The following is an 18,063-nucleotide window of genomic DNA, read 5'->3' on the forward strand; positions in this document are numbered from 1 at the left end:
TTGAGCACAAAAAGAAATCTTGAGGCATTGCTCGCCAGTACATGCGACAAGAAGTTCGAATCTGCGATTGCCTGGACGCGCAAACGAGTTAACGTGGGAGATCCTCAACATGCGTTCTCACGACCCACGTCGCATGGTACTGAATTTATCGCGAGGGCGAGTTGGAGTAGGATAGCGCGAGGTTCGTTGAGAAACTGGACGTGGATGCCGGATTGGCGAGGAATGGAATGCCAGTATATTGCGCATGGATTTGACGGCAGAGATCTCGCACGCTCTTGGTATTGCTCTGTGAGGATCCGATAATGGTTGCACTTCTGGTAATGAACGAATAAATACTCTCTCGGGTGAATGATTGTTGTGGTATTGAACGAGTCTACCATCTCGTTAAGCGAATGGCTAAGTCTGAAACTTGCCAGGAAGCACGTCGAATCTGCGGTTACAAATTTTGAGGAAAGGAAACAGTCTGTGGTTACTAGAATGCTAAAGAAAATGACTATCTTATGATGCTGTAAATGCAGTAAAACCAAGCACTAGTCTCTTGTTATCTTTCTGACACCTAATCATCTAGTCTACCCCAATCGTATTGACATGTGTCGCAGATCTAGCTTCCATGGGCCATTTCTTGAAGCGCAAATCGTCGCCAAAACCCACTCGCACAGTGTCATCCTCAGTGCCTTCTCCCGTAGAGGTCTCAACGACTGAATCGTTGTGCTGATCTGCGAAGCCTTGCTCTGCAAACCCATGCAGACTGACCCTTGAAACCGCGGCACCAATATAATGTTCCCGCGAGGTTTGCGCGGCGAGTATCGTGAGGATAAGTCCCGCGACGGGGTACATAAGGCAGCAGAAAAGGAGCCACACCAAAGACGGAACCCAGATCTTCACCACTAACTGTGGTACACGATCCTGCTGTATTGTGTTTGAACGAGGAGTGGTAACGCCACCAACCACACTCATGATTTCCCCGGAGAGAAGATTGGCCCAAGTCCGGCAAAAATCGGCCGTGGTTGCTTGCATTGCGGCTTGGGACAAAATATCGAGCAATGTCGGATTGGTGCCAGACACCGAAGTGGGAGTGCGGTAGCCATGGTAGAGTTCTGAAATCGTTCCATTGGTGGAATTTTGGAATTGGACGTTTTGCACAGTGCCATTGAACCAGGTATATTCAACATCAAGTGATCGGTAGCGACAACGAATGACACTATCTAAAAGTAGATTAGGACCCATGAAAAAGTTGGGATCGCCGGTCAATTCGCTGTCAGCCTGGAGAGCACTTGTGGGCACTCTTCCTGCAATGGCTACCCATACCTCGTTTACGAGTTCGTCATCTGGTAGTAGAGGTATAGAAGTGTTCACTTTACCCGTGGTTAGATCGTATGCACGCGTATTGTAGGGAATCTCGAGATCCTGGTCCGTAAAGAACGCAATCCTGTGAGAGAGTTAGAAGGAATGGGCTGGGACGGATGGTATGGCTTACTGTAGATTCGGACTGATTTTGGATGATAGCGGAGGGATATCTGGGTCGTCGGTCGTTGTCGAATCATTCGCAATGATGGCCGTCTTGCCCAAGACCCCATAGAAATAGGGACTGCAATAGAATCCGCTATAGGCATCATTAGCTCCCCAAACACCGAACTGGCATTTGTCGGTAATGGGCTCGCAAGAAGTTGTGATTCCAATAGTTGAGGCGCGGTAATCTACGAACGGGGACAATGTGCTTGATTTCGGAATTAGCAGGACGACGTCGGTCGACTCTGAACCTTGCGCGGGGACAAGCCGAATCTCAGAAGTCTGAGATGTGTTGTGCCGTAGATAGAACATCTCGCTTTGCTCCCGTAGGTATGCATTGGGATCCGATGCAGATAAGCCGATGTTCCGGGAGCACGGATAACCAGAATTGTCAATACGAGAGAGCTGTAAACATTCCTCAGAAAGCCCCCGACCTGACTCTCCGAGCTGGGCCGACCTTGAGACATCATCCAATTCGATCGTGCTTGTTGTATAATGCAGCACAGTATCTGCAATCAACACTGCTCCAGAGAGAGAAAGTGCCAGATAGAATATCAGCCCGACCCTGAGCAGAACTGGTGAGATAGGCGTTTGTTTTCGGATACTCCGTGGTCGAAGATGCCGATAGATTATATAGTCCCAGAACGTATCCATCGAAGAAAGACAAAGTCCAACCAGCAAACTGAGCTGATAGGGAGTTGGTAATCGTGCTGCCCGTGCCTCTGAAGACAACAATAGCAACGATTGTGTAGCTCTCCACGTCCAGAGTGTCATTATGGGTCCAGCAAGTAGGCTGGCGATCTGTGAAGCTCGAGAGGAAATGAAAACGACCCATGCTGTCAAAAGATTAGTATGCGTCTTTAGATCGTTGTTGAATTTTCACACTTGCGGGGATTCTCAGCAACACATATCTCTTTTGCTGCAGTTCCCTTGTCCCTCGCACGTCCAAGAATAGGCTGGGCTCGGACTGCACTCTATATTTGGCCACAAGAATTGCAAATATGATTGGAATGATGAACATTGGTACGAGGATGAATATCAAGGATACCCAAACCTCTCTGATCACACTTCGCCTCGAGGGTTGATGAGGCCCGGAAGGGACAGCAATCATGCGTCTGGGAAAACCCACTTCGTCTTCATCTTCAGTAAAAATCTCAGGCCTGCGGTACGTGTTGTATGGCGAGGAACGCTGATGAAATATCTGGGTGTAATCACGACGGGCGGTCTCTCCGTTAGCTTCCTGGGTCACCGCTATCTTGGAATAGGTCATTTCTGTGCTCGCCCTCGTCGACGAACGTCGCACCATCGGATATAAATGATCTCCATTAGCAACGTTTCGAAGATTTTCGGTTGATTGCGTCCTTCTTAGTGTTCTTCTTATGCCAGTAAGACTACCAATACTTTGCCAGGAAAACCTGTTGCTTGCAATGCGGTCGGAGGTATCCATAATCTTTCCGCAGCGGAATTAGGAGAAGTGTAATCGATCCATCAAACTGCCAGTATCATCAAATGGGCCGATAGAGAAATTTACATGATGTGCATTCATCACGATATGCATGGAACTTTTGAGGTGCAGGCTTCTCATCAGCCTCCTCTGGTGACTGTGACTGTGCGTAGGCGCGCAGCCCAGGGAATGCCAAAAAGTCCTGTAGGGACTTTTGAAATAGGCAACCATCCCGCAGGCAAGCAGTATGGCACTTCCGGTTGGCTCTGTTTATAGTTCAGAAGTACATGGGTGACACAAAGTTGTGAGATATTGCAAACATGAGTATTCACCACGCTGGTGAGAAGCAGCGAATCAACTTGGGAATGCGAACACTCCTAAATCGTAGGTGGTGCGGATGCAGGAGAAAACTGAACACTTCGAAAGAGAAATGTCCGAATCTCAGACCCCTGGCAGCCGGCCTGGCCGAGGAATGGGTTGTCGAAGACTCCTGACAACAATAGCCGAGGGGGCTTGGGGGCGCGCACAGGGCGATAGGGTGACCCTGAAGCCACAATGCATCTAGGCTGCTAGTTGGCTTTCTAGCTAGGCTAAGCAGGATTGCACCGCCCGTAACCACCAACAATTATTAAACTGTCAGCCCATGGTAGGTTTTTATTGAAAGCTTTCCGTGAGGGATGTATCCGGGTTTTCTTCATTAGATCCTCCTGTCTTCTGCGTAGATCATTGATAGTCAATCGATCGAGAGGATCCGATTCTGCACAAAGCGAGACAAATGACGGACTGTCTACATGAGACACCCATGAGATCTCTACAATATTTCACTGCGAGGAGGAGTCGTCGGCCAGGTGGCGGCCAGCTTACCAGGCACAGCAAGGCACCAAGATTCGGTGGGCCAGTACCCCTTTAGTGTAGTGCTGCAGAGCAGTGAGGTTTGGGCAGCAGACCTCGAGGCTCAGGGGAACTCTACTATTGAACCAGTAAAAGCTATGGCTTTTCGATCCATTAACTCTGCCCATATGTCATCGATTATTATTGCATTTGCTAAGTTGACCTGGCTCTCATCTTACTCCTGCGCCCCAATAATTTCTTGATTAGGTTCGTCGACAGCTCACTGGATTGTGACAATGCCTGCGTGTGGGAAGATTGCGCGTGTGAACAAGGGATCGGGTTTACAGTGTCTTCGTCTCTTTTGCAGCTGATTTCGTACACCAAGCACTTGGGTATCATTTAAGACAAGACAATCATATTGTCTCCTTGACACCCACCAGAAACGTCCAGATCCGATTTCAATTGGGACCGCCTTTTTCTGCGCCGAGATCTCCGCCGCTCGTCACATGAAGGGTGACACTGGACGGTACCCTTGAGCAACATCAAGATCTGAATGTTAGTCCCTTGAGACTTCCAAATTTTGCAAACCATGAATCCAGGAAATAGCTCTTCCGGGGCTGCCACGGCGCCGCAGTTCCACATTTGGGTACCCGCCGCTCAGACATGGCAATCTTGATGTAATTAGATTTAAGACCCAACAGAGGAGCTTCCTCAATTGGACCAAGCTTTGGATCCACGGAAGGTGCGACTGACTGTGCACCCCGTGCCTTGATCTGCCTCATGATACGGGCAATCAATCGCGCGGCAACATCCGAACCAAGAGTCCAGGAAGCGTTCGTATATCCCATATAGAGAGCCAGATTGGGTACACCCTCAAGCATGCAGCCTCGCCACAAGAACCTCTCTCCTGGGCTTACCTGCTGATTATCAATGCTCAGCAGTGCTCCACCAAACATTTGAAATTTCAAGCCGGTGGCAGTAATGATGATATCCGCAGGAAGTTTCTGGCCTGACGTCAATTCGATTCCATCTGCGGTGACTGCCTCGATATGGCCAGTAACCACCGTCGCTTTATTGCTCCGGAGAGCCTGGAAGAAGTCGCCGCCCGGCGTGACACATAGCCGTTGCTCCCAAGGTGAGTAAGATGGCAAGAAATGGGGGTCGAGCTGAAGGCTTTTTGGGATCTCTTTGCCTACAGCAGCCGTCAACTGTTTTCGAGCTGTCGTAGGGAACAACATGCACCAGTAATAAAAGGTATGAAACGCGAACAGGAACTTCAGACGCAATAACCAGCCTGCCCACGCTGAGGGCAGGAATCGTCGGATGAATGTGGCCACAGAATCCTTCTGGGGTAGAGCGACAAAATAACCGGGACTGCGCTGCAGCATGGTAATGCGAGAAACCTTTTCAGCCATAGCAGGTAGCATCGTCACGGCAGTAGCGCCACTGCCCACGATGACCACCTCCTTGTCGGCATAGTCAAGATTCTCGGGCCAGAACTGAGGATGGACAACGGTTCCCTGGAACTTGTCGATACCGTTGATGGCAGTGTTGAGACCCTATACAGTCGGTGAGCCATCGTACGGAGCGCAAAATACTAGGATTCCGTGTCGTGCTGGAGAGAGTGGGGCGAGCACGAAATTGTCACTACGACGTACCTGGGTATAATCGTAGTATCCCGTTCCCATGGCAAGGAACTTTGTATACATTGTCGTTGTCTTCTCAGATTTGCCAACTCGCACTTGCACTTCCCATCTCTGATCCACCGTCTTCCAATTCATGCTCAGAACCTTATGTTGGAGCTTGATATTCTTATCAAACCCATGCCGAGACACAACTTTCCTGAGATATGACAGAATCGCCGGTGCAGTGGCTATAGCGTCATCTGTAAGCATGGTCAGCACGGGATCCATCCTCGCCCAATTACTTCTAATCAAGCCAATAGATGCTCGGTCATGGCAACTGCAAGCATACCCGAGTCCCAGGGGTCCCATGGGAACCCAAAGGTGAAGAGATCCGAATCCGAGCGAATCCCCGGATACTTGAACAGCGACCAAGTGCCGCCAATGTCTTTCCTCCCCTCAAGAATGGCAAAATCGCATTCGGGAAATGCTTCTCGAATGCGGTACGCCGCGTTGATGCCGGACACTCCAGAACCAACTACAAGGGCATCGTATGTGTGAGAAGCCATGGCGACTGTAGGGTGAATGAAGCCAAAGAGCAAGCCATCGAGGGCGACTGATAGCTATTTGTGTCTTACATGATTTCTCTGAGTCCTCATGCATAACTCCCGCGTGCGGAACATACAAGTAGTAGTTAGCATTGCCCCTTGTGAGAATTATGATGAATGAACGTGAGAACTGTATGGGAGGAGAAGTCAATTCGGAAATTTCCGAACCGTGTGCAACATGCGAGGTACGCGGGACGAGGTTCCAGGTTTGTCACACTGAAAGGCCTTGGGGTCTTGTTGGGGGGGGGGGTTAGGCGCCAAAGCCTACATGGGGGTGGTGCTGGGGACCCCGCATGATGGTTAGACGCCTTGGCATACAACCGACCAGAGCTTAACTAACTCCTTGACTAGACGGGGGCGATCGCAACCGAGGCACAAAGTGCCAAAGGTGCCTCCCGGGCATCAGACTCAGCCGGAGTTGGGCACCTCCCAGGCATAGCTGGACCTAGAACCCCAAGTCCTCAATCGCAATGATGGGTTTGAACTCGGACACATGGTGCCCAACATCCAAAGTACAACGCACCATCAACATCACTTCTGCGCGTCGTCGAATCGTCTGATCATGGCCGACTTCAAGCCGGACGAGTCCAACCATTCTGGCAGCGTCAACGGTACATCGAGGTCGCCAACTCCGCGTGGGAAACGCAAGAGATATACGACCGTGGCCTGGTACGTTTCCAACCCTGTTGTTGCTATCCCAGCCCTGTCACCCGTCGTTCGCTAACCTTGATCACAGTGATGAATGCAAGAAGCGTAAAGGGAAATGCGACAGTCAAATCCCATGCCAATATTGCCGCGACAAGGCTGTCATCTGCTCTTATAGCTCGAGACTAGCCACCGCGTCCTTGCAGAAGGAAAGGCACGTAGTATCATCCGCCCATTGCCTGCCTCATGCTGCGAGATTCGATTCTGACCTCCATCAGGGATTTCGATGGCTTGAATGAGAAGATCGAGAGAATGCAAGCCCAGATTGATCGCCTCGTTGCAGACGGACTCTTGGCCTCTTCATTAACCAAGCAACCATCAACCATTTCAACGCCGGCCTCCTTCCCATCCTCACCAGGCTTGAATATCACCCACTTGCACCACCAGTCGGACAACAATGGACTTTTGAGGATCTCATCTACCACGTCACGTGCGGGACAGCCCGAGTTCCTTGGGCCGACCAGCTCATCATTCCTCTTCCGAATGGCGACGACTTCTCTGGCCAACGCCGGAATACATACCCCACGGTATGAAGGACTCCAGTTGGGACCTCTCTCGGCGTCGACCAAGGTCAGATACCAGGCCGCGAGTTCTGTCAATCGTGACATCGAAAACCCCCTGTGCACCATCTCTCGAAATGAAGCGCTGCGACTGCTGGATTTCTACTATGACGAGTATGGCCTTATCTATCCATTCATTGACAAGATAATTCTATACCGCGCGGCTCAATACTTTTACGATTGCATCGACATGGCATCCCCCTCGTCTACCAAAACATATCCCAAGGACGAAAATACCCTTACCGATGGCATCTGGGACATTCTGAAGCTAGCTATCGCCATTGCTGCAGCCATAGAGAATCATGGCCCCAATGCACTGAGTGCAAAACTTCTCAGGAGCGTCGAATCCGGCTTTGACACTCGCTTCTTGGGCAAGAATGTGGATCTTCTGGAGATACAGGCCTGGACTGCCATCGTAGGTTTGCTTTTGCTCCCCGACACGTCTACTGGTGGCCTAACCATTTGAAGAGCATCCTGCAGTTTCATTTGGACGAAGAGGTCCTCGCGTGGAGAACGATTGGTCTTGCCGGTAGGGCCGCGATCGAACAAGGCTTACACCGACGTGAGACCTATCCGGTGCGATTCTCCAACGATGAGCAACGCTTACGAGCCAGTCAGCTCTTCTGGTCTATATACATACTTGATAGACGATGGAGCTTCGGCACTGGCCGTTCGTTCGCCATTCCCGAGTGTGATGTCGACTTGGATGTTCCAACATTGGTAAGTACATCGTCCTATCATCAGCAAATTGTCTAGCATGGGCAATACAGCTGAATCTCGCCTCAGGGCAGCACAGGATCATACCTCCTCTCGGCCATGGTCGCATATGCACAACTGGAGACGAGAGTATGGAAAGTGACCACCAAGACCACAGCTAAAGCCACTCCAGAAAAGTTGTCTTTCCTTTACTTCCGCGTCCAGCAGTGGTATCGAGGTATTAAGCCCCAATATCAACTGCAACCGACTGAGGAGAATATGCTGCAGGGTCGCACCCCAAGCGAGAACAAGATCCGTTTATCGCTGTACTTGAGCGTCAACCAGCTCCAGCTCTTCATATTCCGCCACGAACTTCTGAATTCCCATACGATTGACGAGGACCTGCCAAATGCTAGGCTCGCTGTTGAAGCGGCAAAGGATAATATTCGACTGCTGCGACAAGTGAGCCAAACTCCAGGTACTTATTCGGCACAGCAAGCTCAATTCAACCACTTTCTAGTCTCCGCTCTAGCCGTCCTCTTCCTTGCTGTCTGCCACGCTCCATACCAATTCAGCAACATGTGCCGTGAAGAATTTGTAGTGGCACTTGAGCTCATTCAGGGGTTCTCTTCGGAGTCTCATATGGGGAGGCGGCTCTGGCAACGGGTCCAGCACCTCAAGGAAGTTGGGCTGAGTCTAGGTCTCATGGCGAACAAGGCCCAGACAGTGGGCATGCGGGATGGGGCTCTGAACAGCACAGATGGCAATCTCCCGTTTTTGGACTTCCCATCGATGGAGCGGGATCAGCAACCCGAAATACAACGACCAGCCGTCAGCTCCGAAATTGGGCCGCCTCTCACGGACGAGACGATTGATCCATACCAGCTCACTAATGACTTGACGGCCATGTTCGATACAATGCAGCCATCTTACAAATGGCCTACAGCTGGCGAGGTCGCGTCGGATCCCGCGGATAACTATCAGCACGCCATGAACCGGGAGATATCGAGAGATTTTCTGGATTTCTTCTAGCACTGCAAAAGCTTGCAAGCCGCCCAAAAATCCCCGTTCAGCAGTCCCTAAGTACGATATTTTCCCAGACCTCCCCTCACCTATGGCGTTTCCGTCCTGAGATCCTACGACTCAGGAAGGACTGTCAACGAGTGTAGATTACGTCGCCAGTTTGCAGCAGAGAGTACAGGCTAAAGGCTTTCCACATGCGGCTGGGGGAACCCACGGCATTACCAACCATGCCAGCCTCCTACGTAGGGTCACTAGGGGACATTATACCATTCATCAGAACGAGTATTACACGCGGCTTACTGCCTCACGAAGATTTCTACAACTAGCCATTCATTTCTCCATCAAGGCTCCATGGCCTTTAGCAGTGCTGTTGATACCGTATCACGTACGTTCTCTTGCAGCCACCAGGGCCAGCCACGGATGGCCGATACCCACCACATTGACGGAGGCACCACGAGCTGACTACCCTCACCACGATACAACTGTTGAACCACTGCATCGGCTACGTCCTCTGGCTCGACCACAGGATCCCTGAACTTAGGGTTCGACGTCAACTTGGAGATCATGGGCGTCCGGACCCAGCTTGGATGAAGGATCCTGTCCAACTCCATCAGTCTTCCACCGCCCAAAAACAATGAACTGAATGATACTAAGACTTCACTTACGTGGTGCGCAACTTTGGGGCTCTATAGGTGTGTTTGATCTCTTGCCCCAGACCTTCGTGCAGAGCAAGCGCTCCCGCCTTGGTGGCAGCATAGTCGACATTCTGTGCCTGGGCCGCAAATGACGCCATGCTGGCAACGGTAACAATGTGACCGTGGTTGGCGCGAATCATTGAGGGTAGGAACTCCTTGAGGAGAAGGAAATGTGATATGATGTTGACGTCGAATACCTTTCGCAGAGCGGCCTCCGGTAGCTCAATTATAGGTATGGCATTGCCTACGCCAGCGTTGTTGATTAACACAGTGGGATCTCCGTGGTCATTGCGCAGTTGAGACGCAAATTTTTGGATCGCCTCTGAGGAGGTGATGTCGACCTGATAATAGTACTGGTTGGCAGCTGTACAATCCGTCAGCATCATGTGGAGGGATTTTTCTAGCATCGATCAGGCTCAAACATACACAGCGATGATTTCGGTGGATGGACATCAACAACAATCACTTTGACTTTTCTCTCCCCCAATTTACGCGCAACGATTGAGCCAATGCCGCCGGAACCGCCGGTCAACAGGACAATCTCCTTTTCCCAGTTCCAGGTATGGTCGCTGACGCTGTTGTTTGAAGCTCGCCGTGAGAGAATGGCATTCAGCCATCGACATCCCAAGAGAGCACCGAGCATGCTTGCGCCCAGTCGAGCATAGTAGCTCTTCCCAAGGCTGAGAAGAGCATCACCGACCCGGTGGGAGTTCACTTGTCGACCCATCATCTAATTTCAACTCAGGTGTCGCAGACAAGATTCTGATGGGTTTCGAAGGAGATGAAATCGCAGACGCCTGTACGTCGTGGTTTGGCTCATCTACACTACCAACGACTCCTGGCTAGTGCAAAGTTCGTTTGTCCTTAGGTCATAATCTATGTCGATCTGCCGGAATAGCTACCTCAACAAAGTCTTGCGATGCGGAATCAACGCGCATGCCTGGAACAATGCCCGCAAGGTCTGGCTGGTCTTGGGAGATGTTTGCGCAGGGAAGACAGGAGTTGTTCGTCGGAGACAAATTCTTTCGGAAATTTCCGAAGCAAGCCTGAAACCCCAGAATCTTCCTTGTCGATATGCGGAGCGAGTGGAGCATCCGGTCGGTTGAGCTCAACCGGCCGCGCAGCATTCCGTGGTATCCAACCCTATCTTCCACCTTCTCGATACCATGCCTGTCGCAGCTCAGTGGCTTGAAGCTAAACGCTTTGAATGCCTCCTGATGCCGTGCACTCGTCCAGCCTTAGAGACCGGAACCTGACATCTGGGCAAATAAGTGCTGAAAACTCTCGATTAGGAATCGCTTACAGCCTGATAGCTCGTGGCCGTGCTGCAATGCTAATCTTGACGGCCTGCTCGCGTCAATCAGGTTCGTAGCCAGTAATCTCTGCTCGAAGTGGCAAATCTGGATACTGTTCTTCCTCAATGGTTTCCGGCACTTGTCAACACCAACTTCCGCCAGCATTTGATAATCCCGAGTCGATAACTATTCGTGGTACCTCGTGGGCCTTTGAACAAGAGAGGGGTGTCCTGTGTAGAATGGGGGAAGCTGGGGAGAGACAAGTCACAGATCCGGGGTCCTGGGGTATTTCCTCCCACGGCTTATATCAACAGCCACAGGCCCTTCCACAAGAGCACTCAGATTCTCTCGTCTCTCTTGATAACCCATCTCTCCTCTCTCTCTCTCTCTCTCTCAAAACATCCCACAATTACGATGGGTTTTGGGGTATTGGAACCCAAGGCTGAAGGCCACGTGCCCGGCACTGTCTACCTCTACGACGAGAATCAGCCAGAAGGCACTCAGGACACCAGCCTCCTCAAGCACGGCACTGGCAAATATTCCCACGTCGTTCTTACACCACAACCCTCGGACGACCCTAATGACCCTCTAAACTGGTCGAGCTTTGAGAAGCACGCCGTGCTAGCCATCTTAGGCTTTGGTGCCATTGTTTGCGGCGCCGGACCGGTTCGTGGCCATTTCCTGCCCTCATCCTTCTATATCTACCCAACTGACCGGTCTTACGCAGGGCGCCATTCTTCAGGCGGGTGTCTTGCCCATCTCTCAGTCCTTAGGCGTTAGCTTTACCCAGGTCACCCTACTGGCCGGCTATGTACTGCTCTCAGCCGGGGCCTTTGGTGTCTTTGTCTCTGGTCTCGCGCGCAAATTCGGAAAGCGACCTTTGTACATCTTCTGCTCTCTAATGGCCGTTACCGGCTGTATCATCGGCGAATGTGCGCAGACCTATTCGACCCTAGTTGCGGCACGAGTCGTTCAGGGGCTCGGTGTGGGGGCATACGAGTCACTCATTGTCGCCTCCATTGGCGATCTCTTCTTCGTCCACGAGCGCGGTTCCAGAGTGGCTGGTGTTATCTTTCTGCTCTCCACCGTCGCGAACGGTGTTCTCGTCATTGCGGGACCCATCACGGCCAACTTGGGATGGCATTACAATTTCCACATCCTTCTGCCGTTCCTCGGTCTCCAGCTCCTATTGACCATCTTCTTCGTCCCGGAGACTACGTATATCCGTAAGAAGATTTACGAAATCGATGAGACAGGTTCTGATCAGAACCTGGCGGCCCTAGGCCAGGACGTGGAACGACATCGTTATGCGAACGAGAAAGTCACCAAGACCAAGAGTGAACAAGCCGAAAACATCTCACAGATTTCAGTCCCGCCCACCCGCAAGACGTATATTCAGCGCCTAGCCGTGTTCAACGGCGTATTTGTCCGCGACTCACTTCTGAAGATGGTGACCGCACCAGTAGCGATTCTTCTCAACGTCGCCGCATCATACAACGTTCTAGTGACTGGCATCACACTAGCCTGGTATGTTGCCATGTCCATCGTCTCATCCATAATTTTCAGCTCGCCCCCCTATCTACTTACCCCAGCAGGGGTTGGCTACACTTCTGCCGCTCCCATGATCGGAGGCATCATCGGCTCGATCTTTATGGGCGTCATCGCCAAACCTCAGCTAATGTGGATGGTAAAGCGAAATAACGGGATCTACGAACCTGAGTTCCAGCTCCTGGGGAGCGCAGTAGGTTCCATCACCTCCATCGCCGGTATGGTGGGATTTGGTTACGCAGCCCAGAACTTCCAATCCATCTACGTGATCTGCTTCTGTTGGGGACTGATGATGTTCGGACTCTGCATCATCAACATCAGTCTCAGCGGCTACGTCCTGGACGCCTATAGAAAGCACAGCACGGAGCTTTTTGTGATGAACATGTTATTCAAGAACTTCTTCTTCTATGGGTAAGCGAGATCACCACCCGCGCCAGAGGTTCATGACTTGCTAATTTTGAGTGTCCTAGCCTTACCAACTACATTGTCGACTGGTTGATGACTCAGGGTCCGGCCAAGATGTTCAATATCATCGCGGGCATCACCGCCGGCTGCGTTCTGACTACCATCCCCATGTACATATACGGCAAGCGATACCGCCGATTCTGGGCACACCACAACCTGATCAAGATCTTGCGCCTGGAGACCGATTTGACGGGAACCGAGGCCGCAGAGTAAGATCAGCATAGGCATAAAGTGAATCAGAGTCGAAAAAGCTGCATCTTGTTCATAATTCTGCTCGCTTTGTTACAAGAGGTTGAAATCGTATAGCACGAAACAGCTAGTCTTACAGGATCGATGGAATATGGTTCTCTTAAGCCGCGGAAAACGTTAGTCGAGCTTCCAGGAGCCTTAAAACGGTTCATGTGACGTAATGATCCTGTCCGCTAGAAAAGTTTTCCATATGATGGTCGTGCCTGTGGTCAACTGGCATGCGAATAGTACTGGTGAACGACTTGGAATCTGAAGATCGTGACAGCTGGGTTTCTTCGGCTTGGAAATAATATGAATCAAGGATGCTTGGATCTTTAACAGCGAGGTATCATTTGCTTCGGGCTGTATCGGAAACCGACGACTCGAGGATTGAAAATCCATTATAGAGAGCCGATTGTTACCAACATGGTATGCGAGGCTGCATCTCGTAGCATGAGCAGCACCCATGGCGCTGAGCCGCCCAGATCAGCATCGTCGCGGATAGAAACCGCTCACTCGTTCGATGGTGCTTTTTCGAACTTCCCCAGCCAGTATGTTGTTGTAAGTGTAGCGCTCTGATCAATGCCGAAGGCCGTATATCAATCAAGGATTCTGTTGCGACGAAGTATGTCCCACAATCGCCTCGATTTTCTCCAACAGATCAGCCATCCGGAACGGCTTCGACACAATGTCGTCCATGCCACTCTTTCTTGCGACCAGTATCTGCTCTGCCCTGACGTTCGCTGTAACAGCCACCACGGGCACATGCCGACGAATAGCACCTTGAGTCTGAAGTTCTCTGATACGTGTCACGCACTCCAAGCCTCCCATCTCGGGCATTTCCAGGTCCATGAGCACAATCGATATCGGGTTTGTGCCATTTGAATAGAGAGTCGTGGTGCGCAGGTATTCAAGAGCGTGGATACCGTTGTCAGCAGTCTCCACCACGCACCCAGCCTTTTCGAGCTGCTTCTTGAGTATCTTCTGGTTGACGAGGTTGTCCTCCACCACTAGGACGTGGATGGTCTTCGCATCCGTATGCTTAACTATGGGCGATGGCATGACGACTGGAACGTCTTGGCTGAGATTAGTGAGCTGAGTTTCAGATGCGCTGTTTCTTTCGTAAGTCGACGTTGGCAAGCTGGAGATGCCCGTGGTGCTCGGTAATGCTGATTCTTTGCCGACTCCGGGATCGATGGTCCTTCGGCATTGGATAAAGAAACCAAAAGTGCTCCCAACACCTGCTTCAGACGCAGCGCCGATCTGACCACCGTGTAACTCGGCGAGTTGCCTTGAGATGAACAAGCCGAGTCCACTGCCACCGTACTGCGCGTGCGTACGTGGGGAAGCTTGGGCAAAACGTTCGAACAGCCTTTGTTTTTCCTCAGTCGTGAGTCCACAGCCGGTGTCGGTGACTCTAACCCGCAGGTATATGAGTGAGCCGGCTCCCCAATCTTTGCCGTCGCTAATGTCTACCTGTGGACTCCTTCTCGGCACATAATCAAAGGATTTAGTGCGCGGTATCGGCAGACTGAAGGATGCACCCATGTGCACAGAGATCGATCGCGTCGACGACTGATGTGTAAACTTGATGGCGTTTGTAAGGAGGTTGACCATGATCTGCAAAACCCGTCCAGGATCAAGCATGACCCATTGGACATTGAGATCGTTCATTGATGAGTGTAAGTGTAGGCTGAGATCGATCTGCTTCGACTGTACCTCCTTACTAAACATGTTCATTGCTTGCTGAACTACCTGCACTGGGTTCGACGGAAGTGGCGATATGAGAAGCAGATTGGAATTCAGTTTCGAGACTGTAAGGACGTCATCGACAATGGTTTTCTGGTGTTGCACACACAGGGTGATTGTATCGGCAGCCTCCACACACTCAGCAATGACCTGAACAGCCTGGCCGTCGAACTGGTGCTTCTGCAGCGAAGCCTTTATATCTTCTGCACAAATGAGAATAGCACTGAGAGGGTTTCGCATTTCATGTGAAGTGATATCGATGAACGCGTTTTGCTGCCGCTTGGTCTCTTCGGCTTCGCGGAGACGCTGCTCCTGTAGTCGTCGAGCGTAGTGATAATGTGACATGTCCGTGATCGAACCCATGACGCTTCTGAGCTCATTGTCTGGGCCAATCTCAGGAACAGCTGATACCAAAACCCATGGCTCAATGGGAACTCCAGCTTCATCAACTTCAGTGTTATAGTTGTGGCGAAGTAAAAGATCACCTGTCGCAGGTTTTCTATCAATCGTCATTTGATTCCACATCCCCAGGGCAACAGAAGCATTCGATTCGGCCACGGTCTCCATAAAAGACAAAGCATAAGAGTCGGTTGGATGATTTGTCATCTCATAGTATCGGTCGTTCGCTTCCAAAAGCACTCCATCAGGGCTGATCAAGAACATTCCAAGCGGTGAATGCTCGGTCATTCTCCGTAATCGCCCTCTTTGAAGCTCTAATTGTTCTGTTAAGTGTTCGCGCTGAAGTGCAGCGAGCTCTGCGGCAGTCCGATTCCTGCGAGCCTCGTCTTCTGCGAACAGCACAGAGGCTAAAGATGTTGATAATTGGCGGTTAAGCATGGCGATGAATGTTTGGTAGTCCTTATCGTATCGCCTGCGTGGATTGAGACCTATCGTCAGGATCGCAGATGCATTGTATTCGTAAGTTGAACGTAGTGGCACGATCAGAACTTCGCTGGATGGGATCTCAAACCCTCGAAAACTTATCCCTTCCAACAAAAAGTTTGGAAGAGTCCCATCGCTTGCGGACAACAGTACAGGCTCCTTCGCTTGTATAGCAGCTCGCATCTTAGGCGCCAATCCAGCATCGTCTTGAAGGTCGACTCGTTCAGCTGCAGCAGGGTGATTGCTCGGGACGCCGATTGCGGCCTCGAGTACACAGTCCTTCGATGCTATGTTTGAATTTGATGAGATCGAGGCTGCGTCACTCCCTTCAGTCTCTGCAAGGACGTATACTGTGGCGAAATTGATATCGTACGGATTTGTCTCCAGGCCTTTGACGACTGCTTTCCAAAATTGTCGTACAGACCTTGCCGTAGAGACAGCTTCTCCCAAGCGTTGCAATGTTTCCATCCTCCGACTACTGATCATTTGGTAAGTGGTTTCGAAGGGGGCGTTGTAGAAACCAAGAAGACGTCGAGCGCTATCGTACATGGGAATCCAAGACCATGAAAAGAAGGTCTCTTCCAGATAGCCAGAACGCTCGATCAAGAGGCGATCATTTTCCATTCGTATACTCTGGCCTGTCTGAGCACATTCCTGGAAGCCGGACTTCTTGTCAGACCACAGTTCGGGGAAGTCGACAAAGAACCCGCTCCCCATGATTGCGGGGTGCTTTTTACCAGCAACCTCAATCCGGTACGGGTCATTGTAAACCATAGTGAGCTCCTCGCCCCATACTAGCGTACAAGGATGCGGATTTCGCATGACGAGGTTGGCCAGTTCTCGAAAGATAGGATCCCAGCTTGACATAGGCCCGAGAGGCGTTGACGCCCAATCGATATTGCGAGCGAATATCTCATGAGGCGTGAGCGCTCCTACTGGTTCCGCGGCTGTCCAATCCGTGCACTTTAACGAAGGCTCCTCAAGCGAGAAGTCAAGTTTGGTATCTCCCAGAGATGATGGCAGCTTGGGCTCGCCGCGCGTGCTACGAATGCTGAGTATCTGCTCGTCTGCATCGTCTACCGCTGTAGCTGTGGTTTCCTGGAAATGGTCGCGAGCTGAAACGCGGGGATCCGAGAGCCCTTTCGATCTGAAAGATGACTTTGATCTGTGTCGACAGGTGTTGGCAGAAACAATCCGATATCGCTGCTGTAAAGTGTAGGCCGTCCAGGTTGTCCCAGAATAATCAAGATTCGGTTGATCACCCTCCAGGACCCATCTTTGAAAGTGGCGGGAAGAGTCATTGTTTAAGGACCCTCTGATCGCACTGTGTAGTGACAGATTTCCAAGGAGAGCTTCATTGCAGAATATTGGCTGAAGTGGCGTATTTCGTGACGCGTGGTTGGTATCAACAATGAAGCCCGGTCGCGGATCAGCTTTCAGCGCAGCTTCAAGTGTGATGGTATCTAAACCGTGACCCAAGAGCATCGCGTCCAACATGGACACCTCTATAGGACGCTACGGCACAATCAAGACGACGACAGGCAGAGAAAGGGCGATGGAATCGCTTCAGATCGCAATCGCCACTGCCGAAGTTGTTCCAATCTTGGCAGATCGATCTTGAAACCGGATATCCGCTCCGATACATTAGAAACGACGTCATCTTCCACGTGGATGTGCTACCCCGGGTCGACAAGTAATAGCTGCCGAAGTACGAGGCACATATTGCATAGATTTATCTTGACTTATTCACTACAGACCACCGCGCTATGTCCTAGAAATGGCACGGATCTGAGAGAGGAGAGATGGCAATCAGGACGCGCAGGCTAAGCTGAAGTTGAGCTGAATTACGTGCACTGCGAACAGTGTGTTAGTAGCCGCGTCGACTGCTTGGCACGCTTGCTACTAGGCCGACTAGTACTTACCACTAGGAGGTACATTGGCCATGCCACTCAATTGGATCTGAAGTAAGAATAACGAGTTTCGCCGCCCCTCTTGTCCCCCTCCAACCACAATAGGGCAGTAAGCCTATGAGTTGAAGAGGAAGCTTGGTAAAAACTTGAAGATTGCAATGAACTTGATCGCTAATTTCAATGGAAACATGACCAGCAATATTGGACTGAGCAAAGTAGCTACCTAATTCTCCTGTATCATCGCTGCGCATTCTCTCATGCCCACCAAGTCAGAAAGCACTAAAATATAGGAT

At 51.0% G+C, this 18,063-nt stretch overlaps 6 protein-coding genes across 6 annotated transcripts; 2 read left to right on the plus strand and 4 right to left on the minus strand.

Moving 5' to 3' along the window:
- Nucleotides 1-564: 564 nt before the first annotated feature.
- Nucleotides 565-2,163, minus strand: LTR84_006628 (uncharacterized protein; the record flags this gene model as incomplete). The annotated part of the gene is made up of 2 exons (XM_064850188.1): nt 565-1,429; nt 1,478-2,163. The coding sequence occupies 2 exons, from the start codon at nt 2,161-2,163 to the stop codon at nt 565-567; spliced, it is 1,551 nt and encodes a 516-aa protein (XP_064703075.1).
- A 2,163-nt stretch (nt 2,164-4,326) lies between these two features.
- LTR84_006629 (uncharacterized protein) lies at nt 4,327-5,975 on the minus strand (the record flags this gene model as incomplete). The annotated part of the gene is made up of 3 exons (XM_064850189.1): nt 4,327-5,343; nt 5,443-5,669; nt 5,759-5,975. The coding sequence occupies 3 exons, from the start codon at nt 5,973-5,975 to the stop codon at nt 4,327-4,329; spliced, it is 1,461 nt and encodes a 486-aa protein (XP_064703076.1).
- Nucleotides 5,976-6,576: 601 nt separating this feature from the next.
- Nucleotides 6,577-9,007, plus strand: LTR84_006630 (uncharacterized protein; the record flags this gene model as incomplete). Its single annotated transcript, XM_064850190.1, has 5 exons — nt 6,577-6,683; nt 6,751-6,873; nt 6,938-7,694; nt 7,748-7,999; nt 8,066-9,007. The coding sequence occupies 5 exons, from the start codon at nt 6,577-6,579 to the stop codon at nt 9,005-9,007; spliced, it is 2,181 nt and encodes a 726-aa protein (XP_064703077.1).
- A 652-nt stretch (nt 9,008-9,659) lies between these two features.
- On the minus strand, nt 9,660-10,420 carry LTR84_006631 (uncharacterized protein; the record flags this gene model as incomplete). The annotated part of the gene is made up of 2 exons (XM_064850191.1): nt 9,660-10,057; nt 10,120-10,420. 2 exons carry the CDS (start codon nt 10,418-10,420, stop codon nt 9,660-9,662), a joined length of 699 nt encoding a protein of 232 aa, XP_064703078.1.
- A 982-nt stretch (nt 10,421-11,402) lies between these two features.
- On the plus strand, nt 11,403-13,214 carry LTR84_006632 (uncharacterized protein; the record flags this gene model as incomplete). Its single annotated transcript, XM_064850192.1, has 3 exons — nt 11,403-11,654; nt 11,716-12,947; nt 13,007-13,214. The coding sequence occupies 3 exons, from the start codon at nt 11,403-11,405 to the stop codon at nt 13,212-13,214; spliced, it is 1,692 nt and encodes a 563-aa protein (XP_064703079.1).
- Nucleotides 13,215-13,832: 618 nt separating this feature from the next.
- Nucleotides 13,833-17,345, minus strand: LTR84_006633 (uncharacterized protein; the record flags this gene model as incomplete). Its single annotated transcript, XM_064850193.1, has 1 exon — nt 13,833-17,345. One exon carries the CDS (start codon nt 17,343-17,345, stop codon nt 13,833-13,835), a length of 3,513 nt encoding a protein of 1,170 aa, XP_064703080.1.
- Between the last annotated feature and the right edge of the window lie 718 nt (nt 17,346-18,063).

This window comes from Exophiala bonariae, assembly GCF_035927105.1.
Source record: "Exophiala bonariae strain CCFEE 5792 chromosome Unknown scaffold_25, whole genome shotgun sequence".
NCBI classification, from domain to species: Eukaryota; Fungi; Ascomycota; class Eurotiomycetes; order Chaetothyriales; family Herpotrichiellaceae; genus Exophiala; species Exophiala bonariae.